The 15,283-nt window shown below is 40.2% G+C and overlaps 3 protein-coding genes across 3 annotated transcripts; 2 read left to right on the top strand and 1 right to left on the bottom strand.

Annotated features, from left to right (window-relative positions):
- Nucleotides 1-561: 561 nt before the first annotated feature.
- On the bottom strand, nucleotides 562-5,120 carry LOC109190905 (indole-3-pyruvate monooxygenase YUCCA6-like). The gene is made up of 4 exons (XM_019341507.1): nucleotides 3,873-5,120; nucleotides 2,045-2,293; nucleotides 1,336-1,458; nucleotides 562-1,208 (listed from the first exon to the last, which is right to left on the bottom strand). The coding sequence occupies exons 1-4, from the start codon at nucleotides 4,593-4,595 to the stop codon at nucleotides 1,026-1,028; spliced, it is 1,278 nt and encodes a 425-aa protein (XP_019197052.1). The 5' UTR covers nucleotides 4,596-5,120; the 3' UTR covers nucleotides 562-1,025.
- Nucleotides 5,121-9,009: 3,889 nt separating this feature from the next.
- On the top strand, nucleotides 9,010-10,539 carry LOC109190958 (uncharacterized mitochondrial protein AtMg00820-like). The gene is made up of 2 exons (XM_019341549.1): nucleotides 9,010-10,388; nucleotides 10,456-10,539. Exons 1-2 carry the CDS (start codon nucleotides 9,769-9,771, stop codon nucleotides 10,469-10,471), a joined length of 636 nt encoding a protein of 211 aa, XP_019197094.1. The 5' UTR covers nucleotides 9,010-9,768; the 3' UTR covers nucleotides 10,472-10,539.
- LOC109190944 (uncharacterized mitochondrial protein AtMg00810-like) lies at nucleotides 10,498-11,824 on the top strand. Its single transcript, XM_019341543.1, has 2 exons — nucleotides 10,498-11,634; nucleotides 11,759-11,824. The coding sequence occupies exons 1-2, from the start codon at nucleotides 10,498-10,500 to the stop codon at nucleotides 11,822-11,824; spliced, it is 1,203 nt and encodes a 400-aa protein (XP_019197088.1).
- The last annotated feature ends 3,459 nt before the right edge of the window (nucleotides 11,825-15,283 follow it).

Raw genomic sequence — 15,283 nt, 5'->3', positions numbered from 1 at the left:
AAGATTGCAATTGTCGTAAAGTGATAATTAATGATTTGCGAAATTATTATAATTATAAATTCATTGTTTTAAGAAAAATAAACAAAAATCAGGATTATGTGGTCTAATGGTACCCGGGTTGGACTTTTATTTGAAAGGCTGTAAGTTCGAGCCTGACCGAAGCTATATTATAATGTAATAGAGCCAGTAGCATCCAAAAAGAAAAATAAACAAAAAAAAAAAGTTCAATTTTTTTTGGTTATCAAAATGGCACATTCATTCTATTTATGAAATCAGTGGTCCATAGTACTACTTGGAAAGAAATGATTTCAAAACAGCAGAAATTGGCAGAAACTAATTAAAGATTGTGATTGCACAAGTGATCATAGAGAATTTCTGTACCTAAATTTCGCCATCGTATTAAATACTCCTTCATCAACTCATCTCCATACAATATAATACCAAAATCCTACATGGAAATTCATCAACCTCACAATTCTAACAATGACCCAAGAAATTTCAAGAAATAATTATATATTTTTTTAAAAAATTCAAAGAGACAGAAGAAGAAAAAAAATCAAATTAATATAATAGAAAATAATGACAAAATCATCAGATTTCTATATTGCCAACCCATCGCTCAAAATCCCAGAAAAAAAAGGCTAAAATTTTAAATGCAAATTAGAAATTGACCTAAATAAAAAGTCAAACCTAACTAATTAGAGAAAAATCGAAAAATGTACAAGATGTATGGGGATTGGTGATTTGAAGATTTTTGTATTTGTTTGGTACCCATATTTTCTCTTTTGTGCAAATTGGTACCACCAAAATTTCACCATTGATGAAAATCTCCAGCTGATTGAAACTCAGTCAAACCCTATAAATTTTTTTTCCTGCTATCACCAAAAAAAAAAAAAAAAAAAAAAAAAAAAAAAAAAACGACATGTTTTTTTCTTTTGATTTTTCTTTTTCTTTTTTCCCCGGAGAATGGAAAAAAAAATTGTTTATAGTTTTCGTCATCGTAGGTTAACGAGGAGGAATGGGCGTCAGATGATGTTTAGCTTCAATTCATATTCTTTGATGTCCTCAGCAATTCTCTTGGCATCCATGGATGCACCTAGCAATCCACGCTTTGTGAACCCCACGGCATATAGCCCACATTCTCCCTTCCAACCATTCGGAAATGGCCTTTTAGGTAAACCATCTTTCTCCGAGAACATCTCTCTTTCCTAAGTACAAATTCAACCCAATTAAACTGTGAATTCAATACCCTTTTTTGCCTTTTTTCACTTGTATTGGTTCAGCACATAATTGAAACCCAAGTAGGGGGTGGGAGAGAACAAAGTATATATGTACCTTTAACCAAGAGGGCACATTGCTTTTGTATCCGGTTGCTAAGATTATTGCATCAAAATGTTCATCTTTCCCATTCTCAAATTCAACCGTGTGGCGCTTTAATCTTTGTATGCCGGGATATACCTGCATTATTGACATTTATAACTCACTTTTCGAATAGATAAAAAAACGTAAATGATACGATAAGTATTACTGTAGTGTACCCTAGGTAACAGTAAGGATGCTTATATGATTGCATTACTTTTTTTTTTTTTTTTTTTTTTTTTCATTTTCTACAAAGGGAATACACAAAACTCCAATGTTATTGGACTAAAAATAAATGAAAAATCTTGGGTTAATGTTTTCTTGAGTTAGTGATTTGTTTAGGCAAAACTAGTAAAAAGCTTGATATGCTGCTGCGAGTGCAATATATTTGCAATGATTGAGGATGACTAAGAAAGATCATGTGATAGGAACTAAAAGACACTAAAAATGGGCATAACAAAAGTGAAAAGAAAGAAGATTTAGTGCCTCCTTAAAAGAGAATAAAAGGGGAGTATTTCCTTCAAGGATTATATATATATATATAATAATTGTCAATTCAGTTAAATATTGTAACGATTTTACATTTCAAAGAGAAAAAAAAAAAAAAAAGTGATCGAAAAGAAAGTAAAGGGAGAAAGAAAAAGAATGAGAATTGATTTGATATTTTGCAAATTAGGTATTGTACCTTGATGTCTCCACTTTTGATCTTGGCCAGTGTTCCGACGTCGAGGACCGGCGTCTTCCCGGAGAGGTTCTTGAGCTCGAGCGGGCCCATCCGCGGGCGGTCCAGCCCGAACTGCGCCGTGTCGCCGAGCATTAGCCAGGAAACGGCCAACAAGAACCGGTCGACAAGTCGCATGGGTAACCACTTCAGTAACCACATGGACAACCCGAAAGTTGATCTTCCCAGCATCTCTCGTGGTAGGATGTGCACCTAATTAAAAAAGGTAAAAGATTATAAATATTTTTTCCAAAAAAAAATAATAATAATTTGTTTTTTTGGATGCTGCGCTGACTCTATTACAATGTAGTATCTGTTTATTACTTTCTCAACCAACTGAAGCACAAAGAGCTAATAATGCCTCCACTAAGGCTCGAACTCACAATACCCCATACTAAAGCTCGAACTCACAGCCTCCCATATGGGAGTTCACAAGTGCTTGACAAAAAATAATTTGTTTTAAAAAAAGGATTTAAAACATATATATATATATATATATATATATATATATATATATATATATATATATATATATATATATATATATGAGGGGAAAAGGCTAAAAAAGTGAAATTTGGTGGGAGCAGAAACACAAAGGGCATCATCAACTTGCCATTATGGAGGTGATGGTTTTTGGCTGCCCCTTTTTTCACCAGGGGCCATAACTGCATTTGCTTTTTCCTTTTTCTTTTAGCTTTTTAATGCTAAAAAGGCAGTCTTTACAGTGTGGGTTTTACTGGTTTTTAAACTCCCCAGCTAGTAGTTGATATCGCAATTTCTTTTTACAGTATTTAGACACCATTTTACATCTCAGAAACGAAAACTCTTTATTTATTTGTATTCATAATAATAATATAATATCTAATCATACTTTTCGTGGGGTGATGTACATAAACAGGCAAATGAATATATAATAATATAAATAAATAAATAAAATTTGTGGGCAAATCCTGTTTGCGCATGCTTGGGAGTTCCAAGAAAGTGAAAAATTACAGCAAAGATACCACACTAATCATAATACTAGTTCATTGTATATAAGCTGAATGGATTATATTACCATGCCAAAAAAAGCATACTATTGTTAAAATATAATTCACCCATTTTCAAAACTAATTACTATTGGAACTTGAACTCACTACACACCCATAACTCACCTTCAAAAAAATTCAGTAAAAAAAAAAAAAAAACCAAAAAAAAAACAAAAAACAAATTAAAAGATATTAACATGACTAGTGTTTTCTTGAATTAGTGGGGTAAAAGGGATGAAATTTAAAATAATATTGTAATTTTATTAAAGAGTTAATACTCATATGGTCCCTCAATTATTAGGATTTTACCACTTTAATTTAATGATCGATTTTTAAACTTGCTCAATTTCATCCCTAACTATGCAATTATTAACCAAAATGGTCATCAAAAAATAATCTTAAACCAAAGACTATTTTAGGTCAAAATTGCACAGTTAAAAATGAACTTGAGCAAATTTAAAATTTGAGAATCAAAGTGGTGAAATTCTAATAGTCGAAAGACCAAATCGGGTATTATCGTAAAACCCAACTTTACACATACTATGATACAGTGAAAAGAAAGTTAGAAATGGGAGATTTTTTTTTTTTTGGTTTGAAAAAATCCTTCAAATTCAAAGGTTGAAGGGACAAAAAAACATAAACAAAAGCTTGTAATGGATTTGCTTTTTAGGATCATATACAGTAAATGATGTGATCTTTTTTTTTTTTGAAAAAAAAAAAAAGAAAAAAAAAAGAAAAGAAAATAGGGTTTTTTATGTTCTTACTGTATCTCGGACCACTAGTGAAGGGGTGGCATTATGATTGCAGAGATCCAAACACACCTCCATTCCCGAATTCCCACACCCAACCACCAAAACCCTCTTTCCCCTAAAAACATCCCCGCTTTTGTACAAACTCGTGTGGATAATCTGCCCGGAAAACTCCTCCATTCCGTCGATCGCCGGAATCACCGCCTCCGCATTCTCCCCAGTCGCCGCGATCACCCACCGGGAGATGTACTCAACTTCTGTTTCCTCTTCTACTTCGTCTTTATTATTTCCCGTCGTTCTTTTCGTCGTCTTCACCCGCCAAAACCCGACGCTCCGGTCGAACTCGGCTGACCGGACGGTGGTGTTGAAAACCGGCCGGATGTCGAACCGGTCGGCGTAGTCCTCTAGGTACTGAATGAAGTCTTGTTTGGTCGGGTACGTCGGGAGAGTTGGCCGGAAGGGCATGAGTGGGAGCTCGCAGAATTGTTTTGGGAGGTGGAGGCAGAGGCGGCTGTAGGTTTTGAGCTGCCACAAAGAGGCTATGCAATTGGATCTCTCCAGCACCACCGCCGGCGCCACCCCTTTCTCCTTCAAACACGCCGCCGCCGCCAGCCCCGACGGCCCCGCCCCCACTATGATCGGCCCCGGCACCCATACGCACGCCTTCTTACTCATCATCTTACTATTATACCGATGATCATGAGCTCTCTTACCTTCCAGTTCTCTCAAATAGTCCATAGATATCAACACAATTAACTTCTTCCCTTCCCAGCGCAGAAACCAATATATATCGACTATATATATTAATATTCCCCCAACTATTTACCCACGTTTGAAGCATGCGAAAGAAGGCCACAATTGAAGAAACCCATCAGGTGAAAACAAAACAATTCCAGCCAGTGATGTATATTCAGAAGAGAGAGATGGAAGGATTTTGGGAGGGGATAAGTATGAAATGTTATCCAGAAGAGAGATTGAGAAACTGGGAGAATGAGCTAATTAATCAAGGAAAGCCCTGAATTGGTGAGTAAGTGTTTGAGCGAAGGCTGCGGGGCAGATAGCACATAACCAGCAGGCGCCTCCAAGATGGGGGTGGGTGGTGTGTGTGTATATATGTAGATAGATATAGATATAGATGTAGATAAATGTGCTGATATCTGATATCGAACACTATATGAATGTCAATGTGGTGAAGAGGAAGAGGAGCTAAAGGATTTCACTGAGGTTTATGACTGAGAGAGTCTAATGGGAGTGGAAATGTGCAATTCACACACATATATATAGTGTATGTACGCATTCTAGCTAACTGTAAATTCCAAGATTTGACGACTTGATACCAAAGTCAAAGTGTTGAGTTGATGCCCCTAAGGACCAAGTCAAGCAGTATGTGACTAGAGAGATTGTTTGACGGGAGTTGGTGATTCAACACCTACTTCGCGAAAATGTGAAGGCAGTCTATAAAGAAATAAAAATTGAACTTTTACTATAGGTTATAAATTTTGACATTGTGGTAAGCGGTTAATCCTAACAAAAACTTTATTAAAATTGAGAATAAAAATAAATTCTCATGTGATTGACATGTGATAATTTTTAACTTTAATTAGTATTGTCACATACCCAATCATTTCTAAGTATATAAAATATTCGTTCACTTTCAATGATGGATAGTGCCAGCCCTGACGAAGTTAATTCGTATTTGAAATTGAATATATATATATATATATATATATATATATATATATATATATATATATATTGGAAAGTTTTCAAATGCGGCAAGGACTTTAGGTGCGGCGATGAGACTGAATTTCATAATACACCAACAATATTAACAACATGCACTAACAGTGTAAGGGAAACACACTATAATGAAATGCAAAATAAAAAATAAAAAAATACACAACAGATCCAAAAAAAATGCACCATATAACTCACCACCCCCACTGTATGGTGTTTTTACTCATACCTAATGGTGTGTTTTTGGTGATGCTTAATTACCTAATTTGTGTGTGTTTATGTGGTGTATTTTCCTAACGTTGATGATGTATATTTGTTGAAATATTGGTGACGCCGCACCGTAAGATACCGTCGCATTTGAACCTTACTATATATGGATTCCCATGGGTGAGTTGAGAGCCATTGATCTTGGCAAGATCAACGTCCAAGATTAACAAAATTTTTTAAAAAAACGCGGTGGTAATTTGGCATCTTGGTCAAATTTAAAGTGTGTGATTTTATTTCTTAAGGTGCGTGGTTTTTGTGTTGTGTGCTTAAGGTGCGTCAGTTGTTGAAACTTAAGTGCGTTAGTGTATAGCTTTAAGTGCGTTATTCTATAGCTTTAAGTGCGTGATTTTCCTTCTTAAGGTGCGTGGATTGTGTGCTTAAGGTATGTTAGTTGTTGAAACTTAAGGTGCGTCGGCCTAAAACTTTAGGTGCGTGGTTTTTCCTTCTTAAGGTGCGTTGTTTTCCTTTTTTGAGGTGTGTTGTTTGTGTGCTTAAGGTGCGTCAGTTGTTGAAACTTAAGGTGCGTCGGCCTAAAGCTTTAGGTGCGTGGTTTTTCTTCTTAAGGTGCGTTGTTCTCTTTCTTAAGGTGTGTCAGTCTAAAGCTTTAGGTGCATTGTTTTTCTTCTTAAGGTGCGCCATTTTTACAGGTTTTTTTTTTTTTTTTCATTCAATAGTACATTGAATTTTTTCAGTTTTGGTTCCGAAGTTCAAAATGATCTAATTCAAAAGAAAACAAAATTGATAGCAATATAATAACAAAGGGTGGAGTTGTTATCTTTGGAGTAAATATGAAGAAAATGAATGCCAGGCGCGTGTTTTTTTTTTAAAAAAAAAAATCATTAATTTGAGCTGTTCATCTATCTTTGATCAACAGTTCAGATCTAATCCCATTTTTCACCTGGAGCATTTCCGTACCAGAACATATTCCTATATATTTATAAATATTAAATAATGATATAAAATGAACCTAGTAAACATCACGGTATCCGTCATGGACGAAGTTAAAAAGGCATTAGTTATATATTTAATGTTTGATTAGTAGGTCGTGAGTTGGGTAAGAATGTTATTGGCTAAAGATGGAGTTATGGGGGTGGTAATGGGTTTGGACTTTATATAGATGGTGGGGATCGGGCCGGGTCGCAAAAAGAATTGTAATTCTAATCAAATTCTTCTCCACTTAGTAGCATCATCAAGTTTAGCCAAAAGGCACTATTGGTATGTGCATGCTATTTTTCTTTTAAAAATAAATTAAATGGAATAATTTATTTGTGTTTTTTAAGTGCTGTTATACGAGAAGTAGGGCCGTTGCGAGGAAATAAAATAAGTAAAAAATTAATAAAAATATGCTTAATAATTTGTATATCTATGAAGATCTATATACTAATGATTCTTTAAATAATATACCGTAATTTTTTTTAATTGTTATTTTCCTTCACTAACATGATTTTTTTTTTTTTTTGAAAAAAAAAAGAGCCATTCATTCACTACAATCCTGTTAGTAATGTTATTATTTGTTATTATTATTTGTAATCCTAAGTCTAGTTATATTATGTATTAGAATAAGTCTTATTTGACTAGGCTATTAGATAGGAGATAATAGTGGCATAGTTTCATATACTCTCCTGTATATCTGTTCTGTTGAAACTGAATAACAAATGTTTCTCTAATCTGGTATCAGCCAAACGTCGATCCATTCTCTCTCTCTGTTTTCGACAAAACCACCGCAAAACTCCCACCACCACCGCAAATGTCATCCAATTCCTCCGAGAGAACAATTTCCGCCGGCGGTGGCTCATCCTCGTCTGGTAACAATTCCCTTACGGGCGCTCATCACTTCATCTCTATGAAGTTGACGTCCCGAAACTTTTTATTCTGGCGCACCCAGCTTATTCCGTTTCTTCGCGGACAGGACCTGCTCGGCTTTGTGGATGGTACCTCACTGTGCCCGCCTCCTACCGTTGTTTCTCCACCGACTGGGACCTCCGATTCCGGCACGACAACAGCGACTCCAACCCCGAATCCGGCGCACAAAGCCTGGGTTCAACAGGATCAGTCGATCCTTTCTCTTCTTATCTCGTCAATGTCTGACGAGGTTCTTCACCTGGCTGTTGGGCGCAACACAGCTGCAGAAGTATGGCAATCCATCTGCACAGCTCTCGGTTCCAGTACCCAAGCAAGATGTCTGAGCTTGCTCGGGCAGTTTCAGTCCTTGCGGCAAGGAGGCACGCCGACATCAGAATATCTCGGCAGGGCCGAATTACTCGTGGAAGCTCTCGCACAGGCTGGGCAGCCCCTCTCTCTTCGCAAACAGAACTTATATGTTCTACGCGGACTTCGCCCGGAGTATCGCGCCTATGCTGCATCTCTCACCGCCAACACGCCGATTTCCCTGCCGCAATTAGCGGATTATTTACAGGCCGTAGATTTTATTTTGGCCGATGACTACCTGCAGGTTGGCGATGGTGTTCCAGCAGCGTCACATGCAGCCATGTACGCAGGACGTGGACGCGCAGGGCAAGGCGGCGTGCACGGTAACCACGGCGCGTCGGGCAGTGGTGGACGCCGAGGTCGTGGTGGCCGGGGACCTCCACGATGTCAGATTTGTCGGGCTCAGGGGCATACCGCAGTTTACTGTTATAAACGGTATACCACTCAACCCCCGGCGCAGGCAAATGTAGCTGTTTCGGGAGATGTACCTGCGAGCCCTGTACCACTGGCCGATGCATGGTATCCCGATACGGGCGCTACCGCGCATGCCACACCGGATGCCGGGATGTTAACACACTCGGAGGACTATGAGGGTGCTGACACTCTCAGAGTTGGAAACGGGGCAGGTTTGGCGATCTCACAAATAGGCCATACATCTATCCCATCAAAATCTAAACACTTATTCCTGTCAAACGTTTTACATGTTCCTTCATTAACTGTCCCGTTATTATCTGTGCAAAAATTCACTAGTGATAATGCGGTTTATTTTGAGTTTCATAACAATTGTTTCTTTGTGAAGGATTCCAAAACCAAGGCCATACTTCTTAAGGGGTCTACAGCTGGCGGTCTGTACAAGCTTCCTGTGTCCCGGAGTCAGTTTGCTTTTGTCACCTCTCGTGCAACGCCCGAAGTCTGGCATCGCAGGCTCGATCATCCGCATACCGTGGTTCAAAATAAAATTCTCCAAAGCTGCCCGGTTGAGTCAAATAATGTCAAAAATATTGAGTCATGTAAGGCTTGCCATCTCGGCAAGTCATCACGTTTTAAACTCGAAAATATTCAAAGTTCAAGCCAAAATGTACTAGACTTGCTTTATACAGATATATGGGGTCCTGCACCTGTAGTGTCGTTTAGTGGTTTTAGATACTTTGTATTATTTGTTGACGATTTCACTCGTTTCTGCTGGTTTTATCCATTACGGGTAAAATCAGACATTTATAAAGTTTTTGACATTTTTCGTGTGTTAGTAGAGCGGCAATTTTCGCGCTCTATCAAGTCTATTCAATCCGACCTAGGGGGTGAATACCGCAAATTAAGTGTCACGTTCCAATCTCTAGGTATTAATCACAGGCAGTCGTGTGCGTACACGCACGAACAGAAAGGGAGAGTTGAACGCCGTAACCGCCATATTGTGGAAACCGGGTTGGCTCTCCTTGCCCAAGGCAACGTCCCGCAACAATATTGGGACTTTGCTTTTGAAACTGCCACTTGCCTAATCAATTATCTTCCAACCAAAGTTCTAAATTTTGATAGCCTGTACTCACGTCTCTACAAAAAGCCACCTCCATATCAGTTCCTTCGTGTCTTCGGGTGTCAGTGTTATCCCTATCTTCGGCCTTACAATCGGCACAAGATAGAATACCGCTCCACCCCTTGTATCTTCCTAGGTTACCCACCGTCCTATAGGGGGTACAGATGTATGGATCTATCTAGTGGGAAAACCTATATCTGCCGCCATGTGCGGTTTGACGAATGTGTGTTCCCTTTTAATACAGGTACAATGCAGCAGGTCCCGTCGCCCACTCCTTTGCCATGGGCTTCTGGTCCTATTGTTCCGCTGCTACAAGCTCCTGTTTGTGAACCCGGGCCTTCTCCTGTGACTGAGGCGGTCCCGATTGCTCAGGAACCTCCTTGCTTGGCCATCACTCACACCGCACCACCTCGGGCTCGGAAACGCACTCGGGTACATCCACCAGACCAAGGGCATGTCATGCGTCTCCGGCACATGACTAGAGTCGCTCCCGAGGTTTTTCAGGCTCTTACCGCGTCGGTAGATCCGACGTGCTATTCTCAAGCGGTTGGGCATCCGCAATGGCGGGATGCTATGGACCAGGAATTCAATGCCCTGCTCCACAATAATACTTGGAAACTTGTTCCACCGGAGCCTAATATGAATATCATTGGATGCAAATGGGTGTTCCGCACCAAACGCACCGCTGACGGCTCGATTGAACGCTACAAAGCCCGTCTTGTGGCCAAAGGCTTTAACCAAGTGGCCGGGGAGGATTTTTTCGACACTTTTAGCCCAGTGGTGAAACCCACTACGGTTCGAATCCTGTTCTCCCTTTCCGTCTCCCGCAAGTGGACTCTACGTCAGTTAGATGTTCACAACGCCTTTCTAAATGGCCACTTGGCTGAGATTGTATACATGAAGCAGCCACCAGGGTATGAAGACCCGACTCACCCTGGCCATGTTTGCTACTTGCAACGCTCGCTCTATGACCTTAAACAGGCACCCAGGGCGTGGTTCAAGCGGCTTCACGATTTCTTAATATCTGCAGGTTTTTCATCGTCCAAAACAGATGTGTCCCTCTTCTACACCACTTCTGGCGCCTCAAAAGTTTATCTACTAGTCTATGTAGATGATATCATTGTAATGGGGCACGATGCAAGAGCTGTAGATACTCTGCTGACTCGTCTGGCAACTACCTTTAAAATTCGGGACCTAGGCAAACCGAGTTTCTTCTTGGGCATCGAGACAGTTGATACTAAAGGTGGTATAGTTCTATCTCAGCGGCGTTACATGACAGATCTCCTCGGACGTGCTGGGATGTCTGATTGCAAGCCACTCACTACTCCAGCTGCCGTCACTAAACCAGTTACCGCGTCAGATGAACCGTTCGACAATCTCACACAGTATCGTCGGATAGTAGGGGCGCTTCAGTATCTGACTATCAGGCGTCCAGACCTCTCCTTCTCAGTCAACCGATTGTGTCAGTTCATGCATGCACCGACTATGGATCATTGGGCCTTGGCTAAGCGTGTATTGCGCTATATCAAGGGTACTCTTGCGTATGGATTGAGAATCTCGGCTTCACCGACTACTACTATACATGCCTACTCGGATTCTGACTGGGCCGGCTGTCCTAAAGACAGGAAGAGCACTAGTGGTTACGCGGTGTTTCTTGGGGATAATCTCATCTCTTGGCAGTCCAGGAAGCAACGCACCGTAGCTCGCTCGTCTACCGAAGCTGAATATAAAGTCTTAGCCGACGTTGCGGCTGAGGTGACCTGGGTTGTGTCTTTGCTTCGTGAGCTAGGTCTGCATGACAGTCAACCTTCCAGCATTTGGTGTGACAACTTGGGTGCCACGTATCTTTGTACCAATCCAGTTTTCCACGCACGGACGAAGCATGTTGAGATCGACTATCACTTTGTCCGGGACAAGGTTGCAACCGGGGAATTCATTGTCAACTATGTTTCAACTAAGGATCAGCTCGTAGATGTCTTCACCAAACCGCTACCAGGACCGCGTTTTACAGCGCTACGGTTCAAGCTCAATGTGGTTTCTCACCTACCTTGTGCTTGAGGGGGTGTGTTAGTAATGTTATTATTTGTTATTATTATTTGTAATCCTAAGTCTAGTTATATTATGTATTAGAATAAGTCTTATTTGACTAGGCTATTAGATAGGAGATAATAGTGGCATAGTTTCATATACTCTCCTGTATCTCTGTTCTGTTGAAACTGAATAACAAATGTTTCTCTAATCAATCCAACATAAGATCAATAAAAATGAAAAGAGAAGGGAAAAACATTCACTCCCGACAATCAGAGCTAGAAAAGGATTTCATAGCTAACATGTGGGCAACCCTATTTGTTGATCGCTTGACAAAAGAGATACAAGTGTTTTAAAATTGAGCTAAAAAATCTTCAATATCTAGAAGAATTAGATCAAAAGAAGAGTCCCCGGGCATGGATTTGATCAAACCCTGAATAATCAGCAAAGTGTATCTCTACAAAAACGTTATCCAAGCCTTTGACCATTAAACAAGTTAAGGTTTTCCGAACAGACATTACATCAGCTTCCTTAGGAGAAAACAAACCCTTCCAAAAGTCATTCCTTGCATCCAAGAACCCTCCCATGTCATCTCTCTGAACCCAACAAAAACTGTGGATATTTCTACCTCATTAAGTGCAACATCCACCTTAAGCTTTAAACACCCTACTGGGATTTGTCCCATTTTACAACAAAACCAGAGTTTGTAGCAGGACTGTACGCATTCTTCGCTTGAGCTTGTCTCCATTCATTTAGATGAGTTTTGTCCCTTTCCACAACCATTACTGTCAAATTTCCCTTTTGCTGCCAAACTCTTATCATTTCTCGCGATCAATATGTACCATGAGATCATTAGGATTTATTCTTTTCTATCAAATGTAAGATTATGGAAATTTAGCGCAGTCTAGTTAGCAAAGTGATTGTAGTGCAATATAGTGAATTGCGGAACAAACAAAAATAAATTTGGTTAAAATCGTCCTCATGGATTTGAGTTTGGTCTAACCAATGAAATCACTAGACACAAGAATGAAACATTCATTGGAAGCTAAACAAATAGATAAATGATAGTAGGGCAATAGTGAAATGCAATGAAATATATAAAAGTAGGGATTAGAATGAACCTATATTGATTTTATGCTACTACAAAGGATTAAGGGACTTGAAACTTAACTTCGGGTTCAAAGATTTCCAACACAAATTCGGTGTACTAACACGCCACTCTCGTGATCTAATGCCAGGCCGAATCAAAACACGGGGGTTGTCCCACTCTTGTGACACTACCAATCCCCCTTGATAAGTGCTAATTATGCTATGTTTTGTAGGGTGTTTAATAGGCAAATTGTGCTATAATGGGAGTCCTTTGTTCCTAATTCATGCTTAAATAGCTTAATTTGATAGAAATTAGGATTAATGACTAATTCTATTGCATTCGTAGAAAAATAGCAAAACATTGTCATTTCAGGACATTTCGGCGACAGTTTGGTAAATTGATCATATCTTGAGCTAGAAGTGTCCAAATAAGGTAATTCAAGTGGCCTGGCTATGGTTCGGGCTTCTCAAGGGCTACACCTCTCATTTTGGGCAAAAATTCCAGAAAGTTCCACACAGCTCACAACGAGACTTACAACATGCGTGGACGGGACACTTAAAATGAAATTTCAGATTTTAAGCCTATTTAAAGGCTTGTAAGGGGATCATTTTAGGAGAACTCTTTTTCCCATTTCCCCACCTTTCAAATCAGCGCTCTTAGATTAGGTTTTATCTTTTCTTTTCATTTTATTAGATTAGATTTACATTCCAAACCTACAATTCATTGTTTTACATTGCCTATGGATTTCAACACCAAAGGTTGAAGACTTGGGTAACATTTCTTCTCTTTGTTCATATTTCATATCAAATTTGTATGTTGTTTATCTATTGATGATGATGAATTGCTAGAATTCTAGGATTTGGATTGGGATTGGATTGTGTTTGTGTTCTTATGCTTTAAATGTATGATTGATGATATTGGTTGTATGGGAATTTCAGTTCAGAATATTTCTAAAAGGGAAGGATTTGGGGTCACATGATGAGATTGTGATTCAACAAAACAAATTACATCAGAAGAGGATTACAATACAAAGAGATAGAACTAACGTAAACAACTCCTAACTAATAGGCTAGTAACATAAGACTAAGCCACAACCACTAGAATAACAAGGGAAATAATAATAACAATAACAATAATACTAACACACCCCCTAAAGCTTAAGGTGGGTGTGGAACAACATTAAGCTTGTCACGAAGAGCAGCAAACCGCGGGCCTGGCAACAGTTTAGTGAGAATGTCTGCTATCTGATCTTTGGTAGACACAAAATTGACTCGGAACTTGCCAGAGGCAACCTTGTCACGAACGAAGTGAAAATCAATTTCAATGTGCTTAGTCTTGGCATGGAACACCGGATTGGCACAGAGATAGGTAGCCCCCAAGTTATCACACCACCGAGTCGCTGGTTCACCAGAATGTAACCCCAGTTCTCGTAGAAGAGAGACAACCCAAGTAACCTCGGCTGAAACATCGGCTAAGGCCTTATACTCCGCTTCAGTAGAAGAGTGGGCCACCGTACGTTGCTTCCTGGAGAGCCAAGAAATGAGGTTAGAGCCCAAAAGACGGCGTATCCACTGGTACTCTTTCTGTCCACTTGACAATCGGCCCAGTCCGAATCCGAAAAGGCGTGAACTGCAGTGGAGTCCGGGGCGGTCAGACGGAGGCCTAAGTGCAGCGTGCCTTTGATATACCGTAACACACGTTTCAGCAGAGCCTAGTGATCAATTGTCGGAGAGTGCATAAATTGACATAGCCGGTTAACTGAATAGGAGAGGTCCGGACGGGTGATGGTGAGATACTGTAGTGCCCCAACTAGGCGTCTGTACTGAGTGGGGTTGTCATATGGTTGGTCAGAAGTCGCAACCGGTTGACTAACGGCAGCAGGAGTAGCCAGAGATTTACAATCAGTCATTCTTGCCCTGTTCAATAGATCCCCCATGTACCGGCGTTGCGAGAGTAGGACCCCATTGTTATCTTTGAGTGTCTCAATGCCAAAGGAAGAAGCTGGGAGCACCTAGGTCTCGAATCTTGAAAGTAGCTAAAAGTCGATGAAGAATAGTGTCGATCAAAGCCGCGCCATCGCCCATCATAATAATGATGTCATCCACATACATGAGTAAAAAGACCCGTGACTGACCAGCTGAGTAGTGAAAAAGTGAGACATCAGTTTTAGAGGACAAAAAACTAGCAATAAGTAGGTAGTCATGCAACCTTTTGAACCAGGCTCGAGGGGCTTGTTTGAGCCCATAGAGAGAACGCTGGAGATGGCAAACATGCCCAGGATGAGTGGGGTCCTCGTATCCTGGTGGTTGCTTCATATAAACAGTTTCAGACATATGCCCATTCAGAAAGGCATTGTGAACGTCCAACTGTTGTAAGACCCAGCCCCGGGATACAGCAATAGATAACAGTAGGCGTACAGTCGTGGGTTTGACCACCGAACTGAACGTGTCAAAGAAATCTTCACCTGCTACCTGGTTAAACCCTTTGGCAACCAGCCTGGCCTTATATCACTCAACCTTACCATCTGCAGTGCGTTTGGTGCGGAAGACCCATTTGCACCCAATG

This window comes from Ipomoea nil, unplaced genomic scaffold (genome assembly GCF_001879475.1).
Source record: "Ipomoea nil cultivar Tokyo-kokei standard unplaced genomic scaffold, Asagao_1.1 scaffold1596, whole genome shotgun sequence".
NCBI classification, from domain to species: Eukaryota; Viridiplantae; Streptophyta; class Magnoliopsida; order Solanales; family Convolvulaceae; genus Ipomoea; species Ipomoea nil.
The sequence above is the reverse complement of the archived record's forward strand: the minus strand, read 5'-3'. Positions and strand labels throughout refer to the sequence as shown.